Raw genomic sequence first — 15,307 nt, 5'->3', positions numbered from 1 at the left:
ATGGCATTCGTTACCTTACATGGTATTGAAATTTGTGCATATTAGAACCATGTCTTTGCTTTGCACAGTTGCCATGGTTACAATGGAATTATGCAGTGAGATATATTACAATATGCATGTGTTTCATTTAATATAGTACAATGCAAAAGAAAGCATATTTGTACATTTTATTTTGTAAAAATTCTTTTAAATAAGAATTTTAAAGAATTTTAACTGTGTATCCATTTTTAAAAAGACTGCAGATTCTTATTCAGTGACTTTAGGAAATTCTTACACCATATTAAATAATCAAGAAACAGTATGGTGATATGATACTCTTATGATACTATCTTTATATTCTTTTCCAGCACTCCATTACCAGCAATTTTATAAGAAAACAAATTTTTTAAGAAAATAAATTTTTATAAGGAAACAAAATAAAATATATACAGAGATATCTCTATACTTGCATAGGAAATAACTAGAAAGGTAAATACAAAAATGTTAGTAGTGATTTTTTTTCTTAAAAGTGACTTTATAGGTGATTTTTGTTCTTTACAATTTGTTTTCTAAATAATCTCCAGTGTGTGTATTATTTTATAAACAAAATAAGAGTTATGTTTTAAAACTTCAGTCATTTTTTCCTAAAAAAATAGAGACTAGTTCTAAGGCATTTATACTTTACCTTTGCTTTTTAAAAAATATTTTTATTTTATTTATTTATTTTTAAAGATTTTATTATTCATGTGACAGAGAGAGAGAGAGAGAGAGAGAGACAGGCTGAGGGAGAAGCAGGCTCCATGCAGGAGCCTGATGTGGGACTCAATCCCGGGTCTCCAGGATCACGCCATAGGCTGAAGGTGGCACTAAACTGCTGAGCCACTCGGGCTGCCCTATTTATTTATTTTTTTAAAGATCTTTAAATTTATTCATGAGAGAAACAGAAAGAGGCAGAGACATAGGCAGAGGGAGAAGCAGGCTCCATTCAGGGAACCCCATGTGGGACTCGATCCCAGTACTCCAGGATCACGCCCTGAGCCAAAGGCAGATGCACCCAACTGCTGAGCCACCCAGGTGTCTCAAAAATATTTTTATTTTAATTGGATGGAGGAATGCCTTTCAAGTACAGTGCTTTTCATTATGTTAGGACAGTGGTTCTCAAAGTGGTCTCAAAGGGACCAGCATTGCTGAGCACTTGTTACAGTATCCTATTCTCAGGTCCCACCCACCTCAGACCCACTGTATGAAACATTCAGGGAGCAGAGCCCAGCAAACTATGTTTGAACAAGCCAAAGGTAATTCTGTTGGTGCTAAAGTGTGAGAACTGCTGTTCCAGGGTAGTGATGTTCAGTCGGTTCCATGGACCTTCTATATCAGAATACCTGGCCTGAGTCCGAATTTCTGCATTCTGCTAAAGAGCTAGAGAGAATTGTTTGTCTTGTTTTGTCTTGTTAACATGGAAGACAAAACAAAATAAAATAAATTTTTAGTATTCTAACTGCATCACATACTTGTATTTTTTTTCCTTAGTCTCTTCTTGGTACTTTTTAGATACTAACAGTTTAGTGTAAGTTAGTAATTATATTCATTAGTAATGGGCTTTTACCTGTGTTGAAATTGCAGAACTTTAGGATTAGATTATATTAAATTATTTTACTTGATTAACCTGTCTCCTCCTACTATTTATCAAGTTTGTGTTCTTTCAAAGTTGATCAGAATTTTAGCACCTAGTTCTTGTATTAAAGCTTTGCTCAGCCTCAGGCCTACTGGTAAAATTTAGCTGCTGCTGTTTATGACACAGTCTTATATAATGGAATGTGCTATTGAAACCTGAAAGAGCAATGTTATTACTTCATTTTTATTAATTTGGAATTTAGTCTTACATTTTTAATATGAATTTTTAGATGTTTTTCTTAAGTGTATATTCTCAGGTACCAATATATTACTCGTTTACATATTTTATTTCAGTGACAATTGTGATAAATTTTAGCTTTATAGGTCATACAGGATTGATTAATATTTAAATTCTTTGAGTCTTATATTAACTATTAACTTTATAGGTGAAGTGCTTGTTCAGTGGAATTTTTAAGTGGAACTCTCTTAACTCATCAGAAGAACTATAGAGTGATTATATCAGTGATCTTTATATTCCTTCTCATTGCCCTCTTGTAAGGAAAACCAAGTTCAAATAATGTTTGAGGCTACATTTCCTTCTTTCTTTTCCCCTAAGTGTCGTCAAACTTTCATTATTGGGAGTTATATAGGAGGTGAGCTTATGTTCTGGCTTCCCTGGGAAGTCTCATTTTATGCTGACTGTTTAGGCAATCTCACTCTCAGTAGTTTCACTTGGATAACAGTTTCTGTGGTTAGCAAAGCTCTATGGCATGGCAGTTCAGAGCATAGGTTCTGAAATTAGGCTTTGGTTCAGATCCTGGCCTCTTCACTTTTACTGGGGATGTATGACCATGGAATTTAACCATTCTGAACATCCCTTTCCTTACTTTTAAATAAAGGATTACAACTGTGCATACCTGAGTAGGGATGTTAATGAGGATTAAATGATATGCATGAAAATGCCTGACATAGACTAAGCCCTAATTTATGTATTTGATAATGAAGAATATGATAATGTTAATGATGATGCTGGTAGTAGTGGGCTATTTATTTAGTACATTTCTGTTCTCTTTCAGTTTGATTCTTTTCATCCCTGGCTTTGACTTGATTGCTTTTCTCACATTGGGATGCTGATCACAAAACTTAATTTTTAACAAAGAACCCCACAGCTTCTATAGAATAAGACATTCCATTTCAATAGGGGAAAAAATCAGTTTCTTACAGTTACAAGTTAGAATGTAAAAACAAATCTATTATAGTCTCTAATTTCAAACTAATTGAGTTGGGGTTGCTATTGATTTTTAAGCTTCTAAAACTATTATGTTTTCCAGTATTAGCTTTCAATATAACATGGAAGTCCTTTTCTAATTAAAATATATAAAACATTTAGAAAACATAGGAATAAGTCAGAAAAAAGAATCAGTATAATTATTCATCCAAAGATAACCACTGGTAGAATTTTGGTGTACTTTCTTCTAATTATTTTTATGTGTATTTTTTGTTGAGCTGTCTTATTTCATACAATGATATATATTGGTTCCTGTTTTTTTTTCCCTTAATATTAGAAAATTTGGGGGCTTTATAGCAATGCTATTTTAAAGTAATACAGGAATTTAAGTCAGAGGTTTTTCACAAACCTATCCTTTAATTTCTTTTATTATTTTCTCTTTATTTTCTAATCATGTTTTATACATTGGTAGTTATGTCACTGACAATTTTGTTTTACATATTTGGTTAATGTGATAGTATATACATTTCTATATCTTGATTATATTTTTTGTTCCTTACCTTACCTTCCCATTCTTTTCTACCAAGCAAATGAGGTTTAGTCTAATGGATATACTTGCATATCATACTCCATTATAACGTATCAACACATAGGTCTACTGTGCTAATATCTACACATGTGTAAAAGTATAGGCAAATGTTTATTTACAAAAGTGGGATTGTATTATATATACAGTTCTTTGCAGCATCTTTTTCTCATTTTACATCATGAGTACACACTAAATAAATATGGATCTACTTCATTCTATTTAAGAGCTACATAACATTTTGTAATATGACTGTACTGCAGTTTATTCAACCATTATTCTCTTGATGGACATTTAGGTTCTTTTCAGGTTTTTGTGAGTTTTTCTACAATAAATATTCTTAAACTTATAGCCATGTGTATTGGAGCTTTGTTTATATAGTAGACCTTCCCAGAAATAGAATACCTGGGCCAGAGAGTATTTATGTTTTAAATTTTAACAGTTGCTTCAGATTGTTTTTGAAATGTTACAGGAGTTTATCTTCTCAAGACTAATGTATGAGAGTGGTGTTTTCTTCTAGCATCATATGTATTCTTAATTTTTGTAAAACATAAACAGTGCTAATTTAAGTAGCACAAAAGCATTTTCTGCATAAAAAACTTGCATAAAAATTTCTTGGGGCGCTAGGGTGGCTCAGTCAGTTAAGCATCTGACCCGTGATTTGGGCTCAGATCATGATCTCAGGATTGTGGGATTGAGCACTGCATCAGGCTAGCACTCAGTGGGGAGTCTGCTTGAGATTCTCTCTTCCTGTCCTTCCTCTGCCCCTCCCCCCTGCTCACGTGCTTGTGTGCTCTCTCTCTCTCAAAGAAATAAATCTAAAAAAGTGTTTTTTTAGAGATTTTATTTATTTATTCACGAGAAACGCACACACAGAGAGGCAGAGACATAGGCAGAGGAAGAAGCAGGCTCCATGCAGGAAGCCTGATGTGGACCTCGATCCTGGGACTCTGGGTTCACGCCCTGAGCTGAAGGCAGACGCTTAACCGCTGAGCCACCCAGGCATCCCTAAAATTTTTTAAAAGGATTTCTCTACAGCCTAATCTCTCTGACTCTTTTCCCGTTCCCTGTGCCCATTTTTTCCCCCATATCTTTGAACCTTTGTAGTTCTACTACCTCTTTTATTAAGTCTTAGCTTATGTGGTATCTCTTCTTATACCCTGAAACTCCCTGCATTCCCACCTGTAAGGTTTGCTGGCTGCCCTTTCAGTGTGCTTAATTGTGTCGTAGCATACAGTCATTAATTTCTTGAGTTGTGCATAAACTCCGCCCTCCTCCCCCCATTAGACTGTGAGCTTCTTAAAGCAGAGATGATGTCTTGTTTTTCCAAGAGTTTCCAGAACCTAGTGTGGTGCCTGAAATTGGTCGATACTTAATATGTTTTTGTGAGTAATTAAAAACATTTCATGGATGTCTCATCACTTCTAAAATAAAGTTTCATGGTAGAAAAAGTTTTTTAACTTGTTTTTCATATGTATTTCTAAACTCATTTCACACCACTTTCTGCTTCATAACCTTATACTCCATCTGTTTCAGCTGTGTGTGTTTTTAATGGCCATACAATATTTTTTTAATCTCTGCATGCTTTTAGAAATCCTGTTTCTTTTGCCTGAAATGCTCTCTCTTCCTTCCTTCTCTCTTGGCAGACTTTTTCTCATTTTTTCACTCAAGTTGATGGATCACTTTTCATCCTTCAGGACGTATACAGATTTCGTTTATAACATTTATTATATATAACATTGCAGTTCTTAGTTTTTGTCTTCCCTAATGGACTAAATTCTAATGAGATCTTTGTTTTTGTCATAATATCCATGATACCTGGTGTCTGTTACATTAAAGATAAAAAATAGCAAGTAAGTGAATGACTGAACTATGTTTATAGGAAAAATTATTTTAGTCCATGAGTCAGTCAAGTATTTTAGAACCTGATAGGCTGGTATTATAAGTGGTAATTTAAATTGAGCTCAAATGGTATACTTTCTAGGCATGATTGATTGCCTGTGGGGCTTCTAAATTTTTATATCAAAAGACTCTTAACAAGATTGAATTTACTGAGAAGTACCTATGAATATTATGGGTATACTATTTTTGTGAGAAGAAATAAAATCCCAAGCAGACCATAGAAATCAGAAAAGGGTAATGTAACTTAGTATTATTGTTATTTTTATATTTACAGTTGTTTCAGGTAGTTGGAAAGTGTCTCATGCTTTTTAGAGTGATTTATATTATTTGCTTTAGTGAATTAATTGAAAAATGCATGTTGAAGAAATAAGACATTTTGTTCATATTTATAATCTTAGATTGAAAACTGCTACTACATTACTAGGAAATAATATTTGATTTTTCTGTTAACTTTAAATTAGTATATTTCTATCTATAGTAATCATAGAATATATTATTCCTGAATTTTTATAGAATTGGTGCTGCTTGTATTTTATCTATCTCAGGACATAATTAAAAAATATTTTTCCTACCCATTTTTTAATATTTAAAGAAAGTACTTTGGTATTGAATTTGAATTTGTCAAATTTTATTATAGGGCAGTAGTTTTATTTTGTTCCATTGTTAGAAAAATTAATTATACCTGAAGAGGTTTAGAAAATCAAGAAAAAACTGACTTTACTTAAAAACATTCACTGCTTATATACTGTCAATTCCCCTTTCAAATACTGTAACTTCTCTTAATGTCAAATTTAGAGTGTTTTGAAATTTGCAGGCATTTTTGATGTTGCTCAAACTCAAGGAAGGTATAGTTCTATAAGAAAAGAACTGAAATTTTAAGATATAATTTAAAATTTTCCCTTCTTTTTAAGCTAAACCATAATAGGGAAAAGCAGATTATAATTTTTATTGAAATTAATTGTGCTATTGATTTTTTTCATGGATGTAAGTGGAAAGAACTGTAATCTATATGAATGTGCATTTATATTTGTATGTATGTCTATGTAAATAGAAGATCTTCAGAAAGAAATGATTTTATCAGAGAATCGTTAATGTTCCAAAAATGTTACCTGGGTTAAATTCTCCTCTTCAGCATCAATATGAAGCTCAGCTTATCCTTGTTTCTGATTTTGTATATATTGTTAAAGAAATCACGTATGAAGTTAGATTTATATTTTTTAGAAAGTTAAATACAGCTTCTATAATCCTGTATTCATAAAGTAGATTTTATAAATATGCATGTACATGAATGGGTGTCCACATGTTATATTTATGTATCAGATCATAGTGATTTTTGGTTTTGTTTTTTGCTATCTTGTTTACCTATCTGTATACCAGAATGTAGTTAAGTCAGTAACATCTATCTTGGTTTTGTAGCAAGACAGATGTGGATTTTAAATCTTGAAGACCTTGTTAAAATTTAATCATTAATTTAAAAATTAGTTGGCTTTGTTATTTTAATAGGAAAGATATTTGTTTTCTATGAATATTTCATTTACCTAAGCTTGACTATATATGATATTAAAAATATTTGTAAGATCATTTGATTTATTTTAATTGAACTTTTCCAATTATGTACTTGAGACTCTTAGTAACTATTTGATAATTTTGTATAGAATTTTACAATTTTTAAAATAAAAGTATAAAAAATTTTACTTTATCAACTATATTTTAGATTTTAAAACTTATGTGTGAAATGGGGGTGGGGGATTAAAGTGGGGGAATTGAGAGAAAAATAAAATGTCTAAAACAGTAAAGAATAAATTTCCATGCTTTTTAGTTTGAATTATTTTTGTTCATTGTAGTGTTTTCATTTTGTGAGCTTTTCTATGCACATACAAAATGTTTCTCCTCAGGCCCCCTTGTATTTGCTGGTCCTATTTTTATGAACCATCGAGAACAGGCTCTAGCCAGACTCAGATCCCATCCAGCTCAGCTAAAGCATAAACGGGACAAGCACAAAGGTATTTGGTCTTCCTTATCAATTAGGTGGGATACTTTCCCAATTTCTTCCACTCATTTGAATTTTGTCTCTGGGAAAATGCACAAACCTAATTCTTCTACTTTGCTTCTATCATTATATAGCCTGAGGAGAAAGAACATGCTGAAAGATGTACTGTTTGTCAATGACTGTCAATCTCATTTCTTTTTATTTGTTAGCTTTAATAAAGACATTTTGCAGTTTATCTTTTTCTTTTCCATTTCTTTTCAAATTTCATAAAGTTGAGGGAGGGTGGAAATCATTATTGCTTTGTTTTTTATCCTTTATTATTTGCTTTTAGATGACTACTATCTGACAATTTGTAATCTTTTTTAAAAAAAGTGTGCTTTATTTTAGAATTAACAAAATCACTAAATTCAGTGTATAAAGTGATAATGAGTTGACTGCTACTACACTTCCCCATTGTGTTAATTTTGAAGTTTATATACACAACACATACAAATTACTTGGTATTTGAGGGTTAAATGGTGATAGGTGTAAGCAAAGAGTGAGTTATATAGACCTGTTCTAGTCCTCAAAAACTGTCAGAGGTCTTGACAAGTCTGTGAGTTGACTAGGAATCTATTTCTGTATCACTCTTTGAGATCTCACAGCTCTGGGTTACTTAAAAATATTCCTAAAGCAAGCTTATTCTCTCTTAAACTACAGCTATGGGCCAACCAAGATCAGGAAAGAATTTAATGCAGAGAATTTATAAATTTGTATATAAATTCTGCCGTGAATCCTGGCATGTGAATCAGGGGCCCTTTGACAAGTATACTTTATAGTTGCTGCTTTCTTAAATGCTCAGGATATACCCACAAAATAGAATAGGAAGTTTTAGAAACATACATTCCATGTAGACAAATTAACCTGTTTTGTGTCTTATTTTTTCTTTTCTACTAAACTGTTACAGACTAATTTTATTTTTAGACTTTCATATGCAGTATATTAAGATCGAATTTATTTATTTACATTTGCCTCTATCAGTTTATCAGTTTGCCACTCAAAGCATAAACACAAAACAAAACCTGTTAATAGTCAAAGCACAGGTAGAGCACTATTTAAGATATATTCTACAGAAATAAAAATTGAGAATATTTTAAATCTAATGTGATTAACATAGAATTTGTGATTGCTTTATTTACTGAGTGCTCTAATAACACCATGAATATTTAAATCTAAGGAATGTTATTTGGGGTATACTATGTAAATTATTTTATTGCCAGAATCTCTGATACCACGCCACTATTAGAATGGATTTTCTCAGCGTCCTTTTTTACCCCCAGTTAATGAAAAGTGGAATTTTTTTCAGTACTTTACCTGAGGTTAAATGTTCACATTTCATGAAAACAGTTTAAAACTTTTTCAGCTACATGTTAGTATCTTATGGCCAAACATCTTTATTTTTTTGCAGAATTTGAAAATGAAATGCTAAATGCAGACTATGGTTACAAATTTAAAACAGACAGTTTACAGTGTCTCATTGAGTAGCTGTAGGAGGTATTCAACAATAACTAGCCTTACTTCATCTTACCTGCCACAGATATATTTTATAACAAGAGTGCATTTTTTTTAGCAACCTCTTTAGAAGAACTTACTTGTGGTCTTACAGTATACAGCTAGTTGTGTGTATGCATATGTGTTTTTATCAGGTTTTATGGTTTTATAGAGTGAAACAGTATCATCTTTTTGCCACCAAAATGAATTTAAAGTGTAAGTAATATTTTATCAAATGGTACTTTATTTTATGTAAAGAACATAACTTACCACTCACTAATTTCTGTATACCCACACATTCTCTCTTCCTATTCCCTTTGCATTCACTGTCCCTGTCACTTAATCATCTTGCCATGCACTGCTTATACTCTTGCTACTTACAATCATAGTCTTTTAGTAAATGTTTCCTACATATATTTTTCTGTTTTTTTTTTTCTCATCCTGGTTGTCTTCCACTGAGAAATTTACTCTATTAATTGCTGTGTCCTGCCTTACATTTAATTGTACTGGTGGTACAAATTGTAGAATGGTGATAGTTAAAATTGTCTCAACTCTTAATTTTTTTGTGGGAGTATGTGGAGGATAAGAATTGTGGGATTATTTGTTAACAGAAGTGAGTACTAAGATGGAAAGTTGGAGAGGTTTTGGCTGATTGGAGAGAATTCAGAGATCACAGAATCCATCCTGTTACAGGCAAATTTTGACTAAAGGCAAACTAGAATATATAAGGCTGAGTTATTAAGTATAACATATAATCCATAAAACATACAGTAAATAATTTTAGAAATGTAGCCATAGACTATATTTCAAACAGATAACTGGATTAACATTTGTTTCTGCTATTCAGTGCCTTACATAGAAAAAAATTTTGATACAGTACTCCTGGTTAGGAACACCTTGAAATCTGGCTTGAAGTGACTAATGTGAAAACCCCCAAGGCTCACTGATAAACATCTGTGTGTATTTTACACCTCTTTTCTATTTAGAAATGGTGTGGTATAAGGAAAATGTTAATGGCCTTTGGAATTAATCCTCAGTTTTAGTCCTGAAATAGTTTATTTCTACAAAAGATTTAAGATGTCAGCCATTTGGTGGTGGTAAAATGCATGAGTCTTGTTTTTGATTAAACTCCAAAACTGCTCTACTATATCTTACTTTGGGCTGGTTACTTAACCCTTCTAAGCCTTGGTTTTCCCAGCTGCAAAATAGAGTAACAATACTGATCTCATCTGTATTGATTTTTAAAAAGCCACAGTAGTGAATACTGATTGAACAATTTTTATGTATTATTTCACTTAATCCCCATGAGGACCTTGTCAGGTAATGTACCATTATTGCTACTTCATGGATGGGAAAGTAAAGGCTTAAAGAAGGTCCAGGGTCCAGTTACCATACAACTAGCAAACCGTAGAGACAGGATTCCAGTTCAAGTCTCTTCGTCCTCAGTGCCCACAAGAACTTATCCACTGTGCTAATTAAATTTTCACAGTCTTTAGCACAAAGCAAGGGCATAGTGAATCACAGTTGATAGGTGCTTTGCTGTTTTTAATCATTTTGCTCAAAGTGCTCACTGTGTCCTATGACAGTATTGTGATATGCATGACTATAAGATTACCCAGGAAAGTGTAGATTTAAGTAAAGGTTAAAATTAAAAGCTAGAGCCTTTAAATATTGGATCTTCTTTTTTCTATGTGTGCGCACAAATATGCACAAATAGTGTAGCCATATATATATGTATATATACACAGTATTTTAGATACATACTTGTCAAAACTTTATAGCTATTAATTATAGTTTCAATATCACATATGTATGAACATACTCATATTAGAGGAAACTGAGGATATGCTTATATTTAAATGGCCAATTACTTAAATATTCAGACCTAATTATTTTTCCTGCAAATCTGAGATTAATTTTATTGCTGCTCATTATCACTTTACTGAATAATAAGCTTGAGCAGGATTAATCTTGCTGTATTTCACTTGCTGATTCTTGAATTGATACTGAATTTTTGTCTACAAATCAGGTACCTTTTTTCTTTAATAACCTATAAATTTCTAAATCATTAGAAGTATACTTGATTTTTTTAAATGACATCAAATACCAGGTACAGATAAGTATTTTAAAAGTTCTTCCAAAAAAAAAAAAAAGTTCTTCCACTTCCTGCTGATAATGATCAAGAACTTCATCTCTGTTTTTTTTTTTCACTTATGTTTTCACCTTCTGTAATATTTGAGAGATTATTTTATATAGCTAGATAAAGGTTTGTTTAGATGAACTTGAGCAAAATGTTTCTGGTATTTTTACCTTTAAATAATAACTACTATTCTTTTAATCACTATGATTTTAATCAGTAAATTACTAGGCTTTTTTTTTCCTCCTTCCCTGATGCTATGCCTCTATTGTGGGATTTGTGTCTATATTTATTAATCTCTGACTCACAGGAGAGGGCAAAATGCTAAACTCAAAGGTAAAAACTTCTAATTAAGCATCAATACATTTATATAAAGTGGAGTGATACTTGTAATATTGGATTTAGTTAATTCTGACAACATCATGAACACAGTTTGTTTTCTCTGTTAAAAGAGATTTGGTTTTAATAATTAGATTTACCAATTGAGATAAAGCTGTAAAATTTCTATACATCTGTCATCTTATTTAGTTTTTAGATAATTCTTATTCCTTTTTGTATAGGCTCTTGTTTATATTAACCATTCTACTGCCTTTCCAAAATGAGGAGTCTCCAAACTAAGATTGTATTTCATTTTGAATGGAGTTTTAAACAAAATGTGATTTTTTTTTACCCCATTCATTCTTGCAGATTTAATTTGGCAAACCCACATTAGGTAATTTAGCAAAAGAGGAATCCTTTTCTTTATCCTATTATAGTAAAACCTCTCACTAATTCAGAATTTATTATACTTCAGATGCAGTATTTGTGATCTTTTTGAGTAAAAAATTCAAAATAATTTCTTCCTCTGAATTTTCAGGGTCATACTTATAAGGGGAAACCTGTCTAAAATCACTAGCTTTTCAAACCAAGGGCTCAAGAAATGAAGGATTCCTTCAACGTGCCTTCAACCTCTGGGTCCAGCAATTAATTCTTGTATGTTAAAGGACTTTTATGTTTATGGTACATTTTTATGTAATATAGGCCTATTTTGAATAATGTAGGTAACCACATTTTATTTATTGTAGCATTTAGTTTATAACTGATAATCTGTACTGCTTGAAGGTATTAAAACTGAATTTTTATCTAAATGTTCTATGATTAAGACCTTTTCAGTAAGTCATATGGGCCAACCCATTCTGTTATTCCGAATTAGTGAGGTTTTACTGTCCTAGCGTTATAAAAGAGTTTAAAGACTTTTTAAATAATACAAATTTAGTTATAAAAAGGGAACTCATAATTTAGGCCAATCTTGTCTTACCTGGATTGTTACTAAAGGTTAGAAATATTAGATAAAAGAAGAAAGAGTAACATTGAATATGAAAGGATTTGATGTTATTCTGTCTAGCATTCTAAAATGGGCAATAAAAATTCAGATTTAATTAAAAATGTGTGTCTGTAGATCCACATGTGTACTTATTAGAGTTGCTATACCACATGAGAGTGGCTTAGACTAGTTGACCTTTTGAAATTCCTTCCAGATTTATATTTATTTCATGTGCAAGGAATTTGAATCTTGATAATAGAGATCATATTTTTGTGATGTATAGTTTTAGATTAGGAAAAATGAGTTCCCTCCCTTACTTACACATTCCAAACTAAAGTTTTATATTCTGGAATGTGGTTTTTATTTTATGGTCAGAATGCCAGAATATTCAAAGTCAAATATAAAAAGTAAGGGTGGAAGGAAATCCTTGAAGCAAGTGCAAGGGAGGAAATTATAAAAAAGTAGGGAGGAAAGAAGAAATGAAACAGAAAAATTTGGGTGAGAGTAGCATTGGTGGGCCAGAAGACCACAAAGTAGAATGGCTGAGGGGCAAGGTGGGACAGGGAAGATGAATGGGAGCCAGCCATTGGATTACAAAATATTGGATAAAGCTCTTTGGTCTTTATAAATTTTTTAAAATTCAATTGAGTGTAGCAATATTGATGGACAGGGTAGCCTTTCTGAGATGTGTTTGGGAAATCTAAGTGATTTGCAAGTCAACTAGGAATTTTTTTTTTTAAGTAGCTAGTACTAACACTATCACTCAGTTTAAAATAATTGTTAAATGACTTTGCATGCAGTTATTTTTATGCAAACTAAATTTTCCCATGTAAACTATTTAGAATTTTGTTATTTGTATAATTTAATGACCCATTTACATTACATAACTGACTAGCTTAATAGGTTTTACCCATAACCAAATCTTATCTCTGTTTTTATTGATTTAGTGATATTTGCAAACAAGTATATAGTATATCTTTTCAGAATTGCTTCTTTGCAGGTAGATTTTTGATCTATCACTTCTAACAGCTGCAGATTCTTCTTGCTTGTTTCTCTTAACATTTTTCTCTTGTTCTTCCATAGTAAACTGATTTAAAGTTTTATTCTGAACATGAATAATGGCTTAATCACAAATTATAACACTTACAGATGGAAGTGGAGAACGAGGAGAAAAGGATGCCAGCAAAATCACAACATATCCTCCAGGCTCTGTGCGATTTGATTGTGAGCTTCGGGCAGTACAAGTCAGCTGTGGATTTCACCATTCAGGTAGCAGCTGGAACTTTAGGGTATAACTACATTTTTACAATTGTGCTACATAACTTGTTTAGTTTTGAAAAATGTAGTCTATTAAGTATGTGTTAAAAGCTGTAGAATGGCAATTTCTCTCAAATCTATAAAAACTTTGTTACAGAATCTTTTAAAAACTGTGTCATGATAGAATAGGTACTTGTCTAGAGATATGGTTTCTAATCTATCTTCTGATGGACTTATTTTATAATTCTATTAATGAAATTCTTGAAGATGAAATAATCCCTAAAATCTCTTTGAACTCTAGGATTCTGTGATTATCATCCGATCCCATATTTTGCTACTATTCAATGAAAAATGTGTATCAATGAATTTCTTTCTTAAAATGTAGAAAGTAATTAAATTCTTAGTAAATTATTGACATTTGACCTGTTTAGTCTAGGTTGTACTATTTGACCTTTATAAAAATAAAGTGTTAAATTCTTTCTTTGATACTAAATCTATTTCCTTATTTGATAAGGATTGACAGATATTAAAGTTCTGACATCTCACTGGAGTTATGCATAATTGTACCAAACTCAGACCTATCCACTACTATATGACTATCCTAGATAAGAGAGAGCATTATTTTCTATGGAATTTTCTACTCATTATTAAAAGGTTTTACAGTTACCCAGATTTTGTCTTAATAAATATCACTGTTATTAAAGGGTATTTATAAGAATTTTAATGTATTATGAAAAAATATTATGTATTTTTATAACCTACAAATATATTTTACAGAACTAAAATTATTAAATATAAATTGTGATTTGATTATCCATTTTTTTTTTTAGTTTTTATTTTAATCATCTGATGCTCATATGACAAGTGTACTCCTTAATTATCACCCATTTCACCCATCCTCACACTCAGCTCTCCTCTGATAACTATCAGTTGATTCTCTATAGTCTGTTTCTTGGTTTTTCTCTCTCAACCTCTTTTTTTCCCTTTGCTCATTTGTTTGTTTCCTAAATTCCACATATGAGTGTAATCATATGGTATTTGTCTTTCTCTGCAGTCAGTGTTTCACTTAGCATTATACTAAGTCCATCCATATTGTTTCAAATGGCAAGATTTCATTCTTTTTTATGGCTGAATATTACATTATATACGTACCATATATTCTTTATCCATCAATATCAATTACCCATTTTAATGGCTCTATAAATTTTAAATAGTGAATGTTATACTGCTTTCAGTATTGTTATGATAGATATATGAAGTGCATATCATGAAAAAAGTAAAGCTGTGTTATTTTGGTTTCAGTGGTTTTAATGGAAAATGGAGATGTCTATACATTTGGATATGGGCAGCATGGGCAGCTAGGACATGGAGATGTCAATTCCAGGTACTCTGATTTTTTTGTTTGAAGATACTAGTTACTAGTTTTTTTTTTTCTTTTTAAATATGTATTTCTACACTTGAAGTTGTATTTGTACCACTGTTTTATAAAATGTGGCCCATAAATTATTGGTGGATCTTGATTTTTGTGGTTGAGTGCTTTTGTGAGGATAGATAATTTTGTGGTTTCAAAAGAAAAGTTGGGGGCAGCCCCAGTGGCTCAGTGGTTTAGTGCTGCCTTCAGCCCAGGGCATGATCCTGGAGACCCGGGATCCAGTCCCATGTCGGGCTCCCTGCATGGAGCCTGCTTCTCCCTCTGTCTTTCTTTCTCTCTCTTTCTCTTTCTCTTTCTCTCTCTCTAATAAATAAATAAAATCTTTAAAAAAAATTAAAAACAAGAAAAG

The 15,307-nt window shown here is 31.7% G+C and overlaps 1 protein-coding gene across 14 annotated transcripts in view; it reads left to right on the top strand.

The window, feature by feature from the left end:
- MYCBP2 (MYC binding protein 2) overlaps positions 1 to 15,307 on the top strand; it is a 258,985-nt gene that overhangs the window by 76,792 nt on the left and 166,886 nt on the right. For 13 of the 14 annotated variants that reach the window (XM_049099236.1, XM_049099235.1, XM_035704590.2 and 10 more), the window contains exons 18-20: positions 7,205 to 7,312; positions 13,419 to 13,538; positions 14,829 to 14,910. In XM_049099236.1, coding sequence (XP_048955193.1) covers positions 7,205 to 7,312; positions 13,419 to 13,538; positions 14,829 to 14,910 — 310 coding nt within the window. The remainder of the gene's footprint in view (positions 1 to 7,204; positions 7,313 to 13,418; positions 13,539 to 14,828; positions 14,911 to 15,307) is intronic. The other variant, XM_035704586.2, reaches the window with a different exon arrangement.

The sequence above is a fragment of the Canis lupus genome, chromosome 22, assembly GCF_003254725.2.
Source record: "Canis lupus dingo isolate Sandy chromosome 22, ASM325472v2, whole genome shotgun sequence".
NCBI lineage: Eukaryota > Metazoa > Chordata > Mammalia > Carnivora > Canidae > Canis > Canis lupus.
This window is presented reverse-complemented; position numbering and strand designations above follow the sequence as displayed.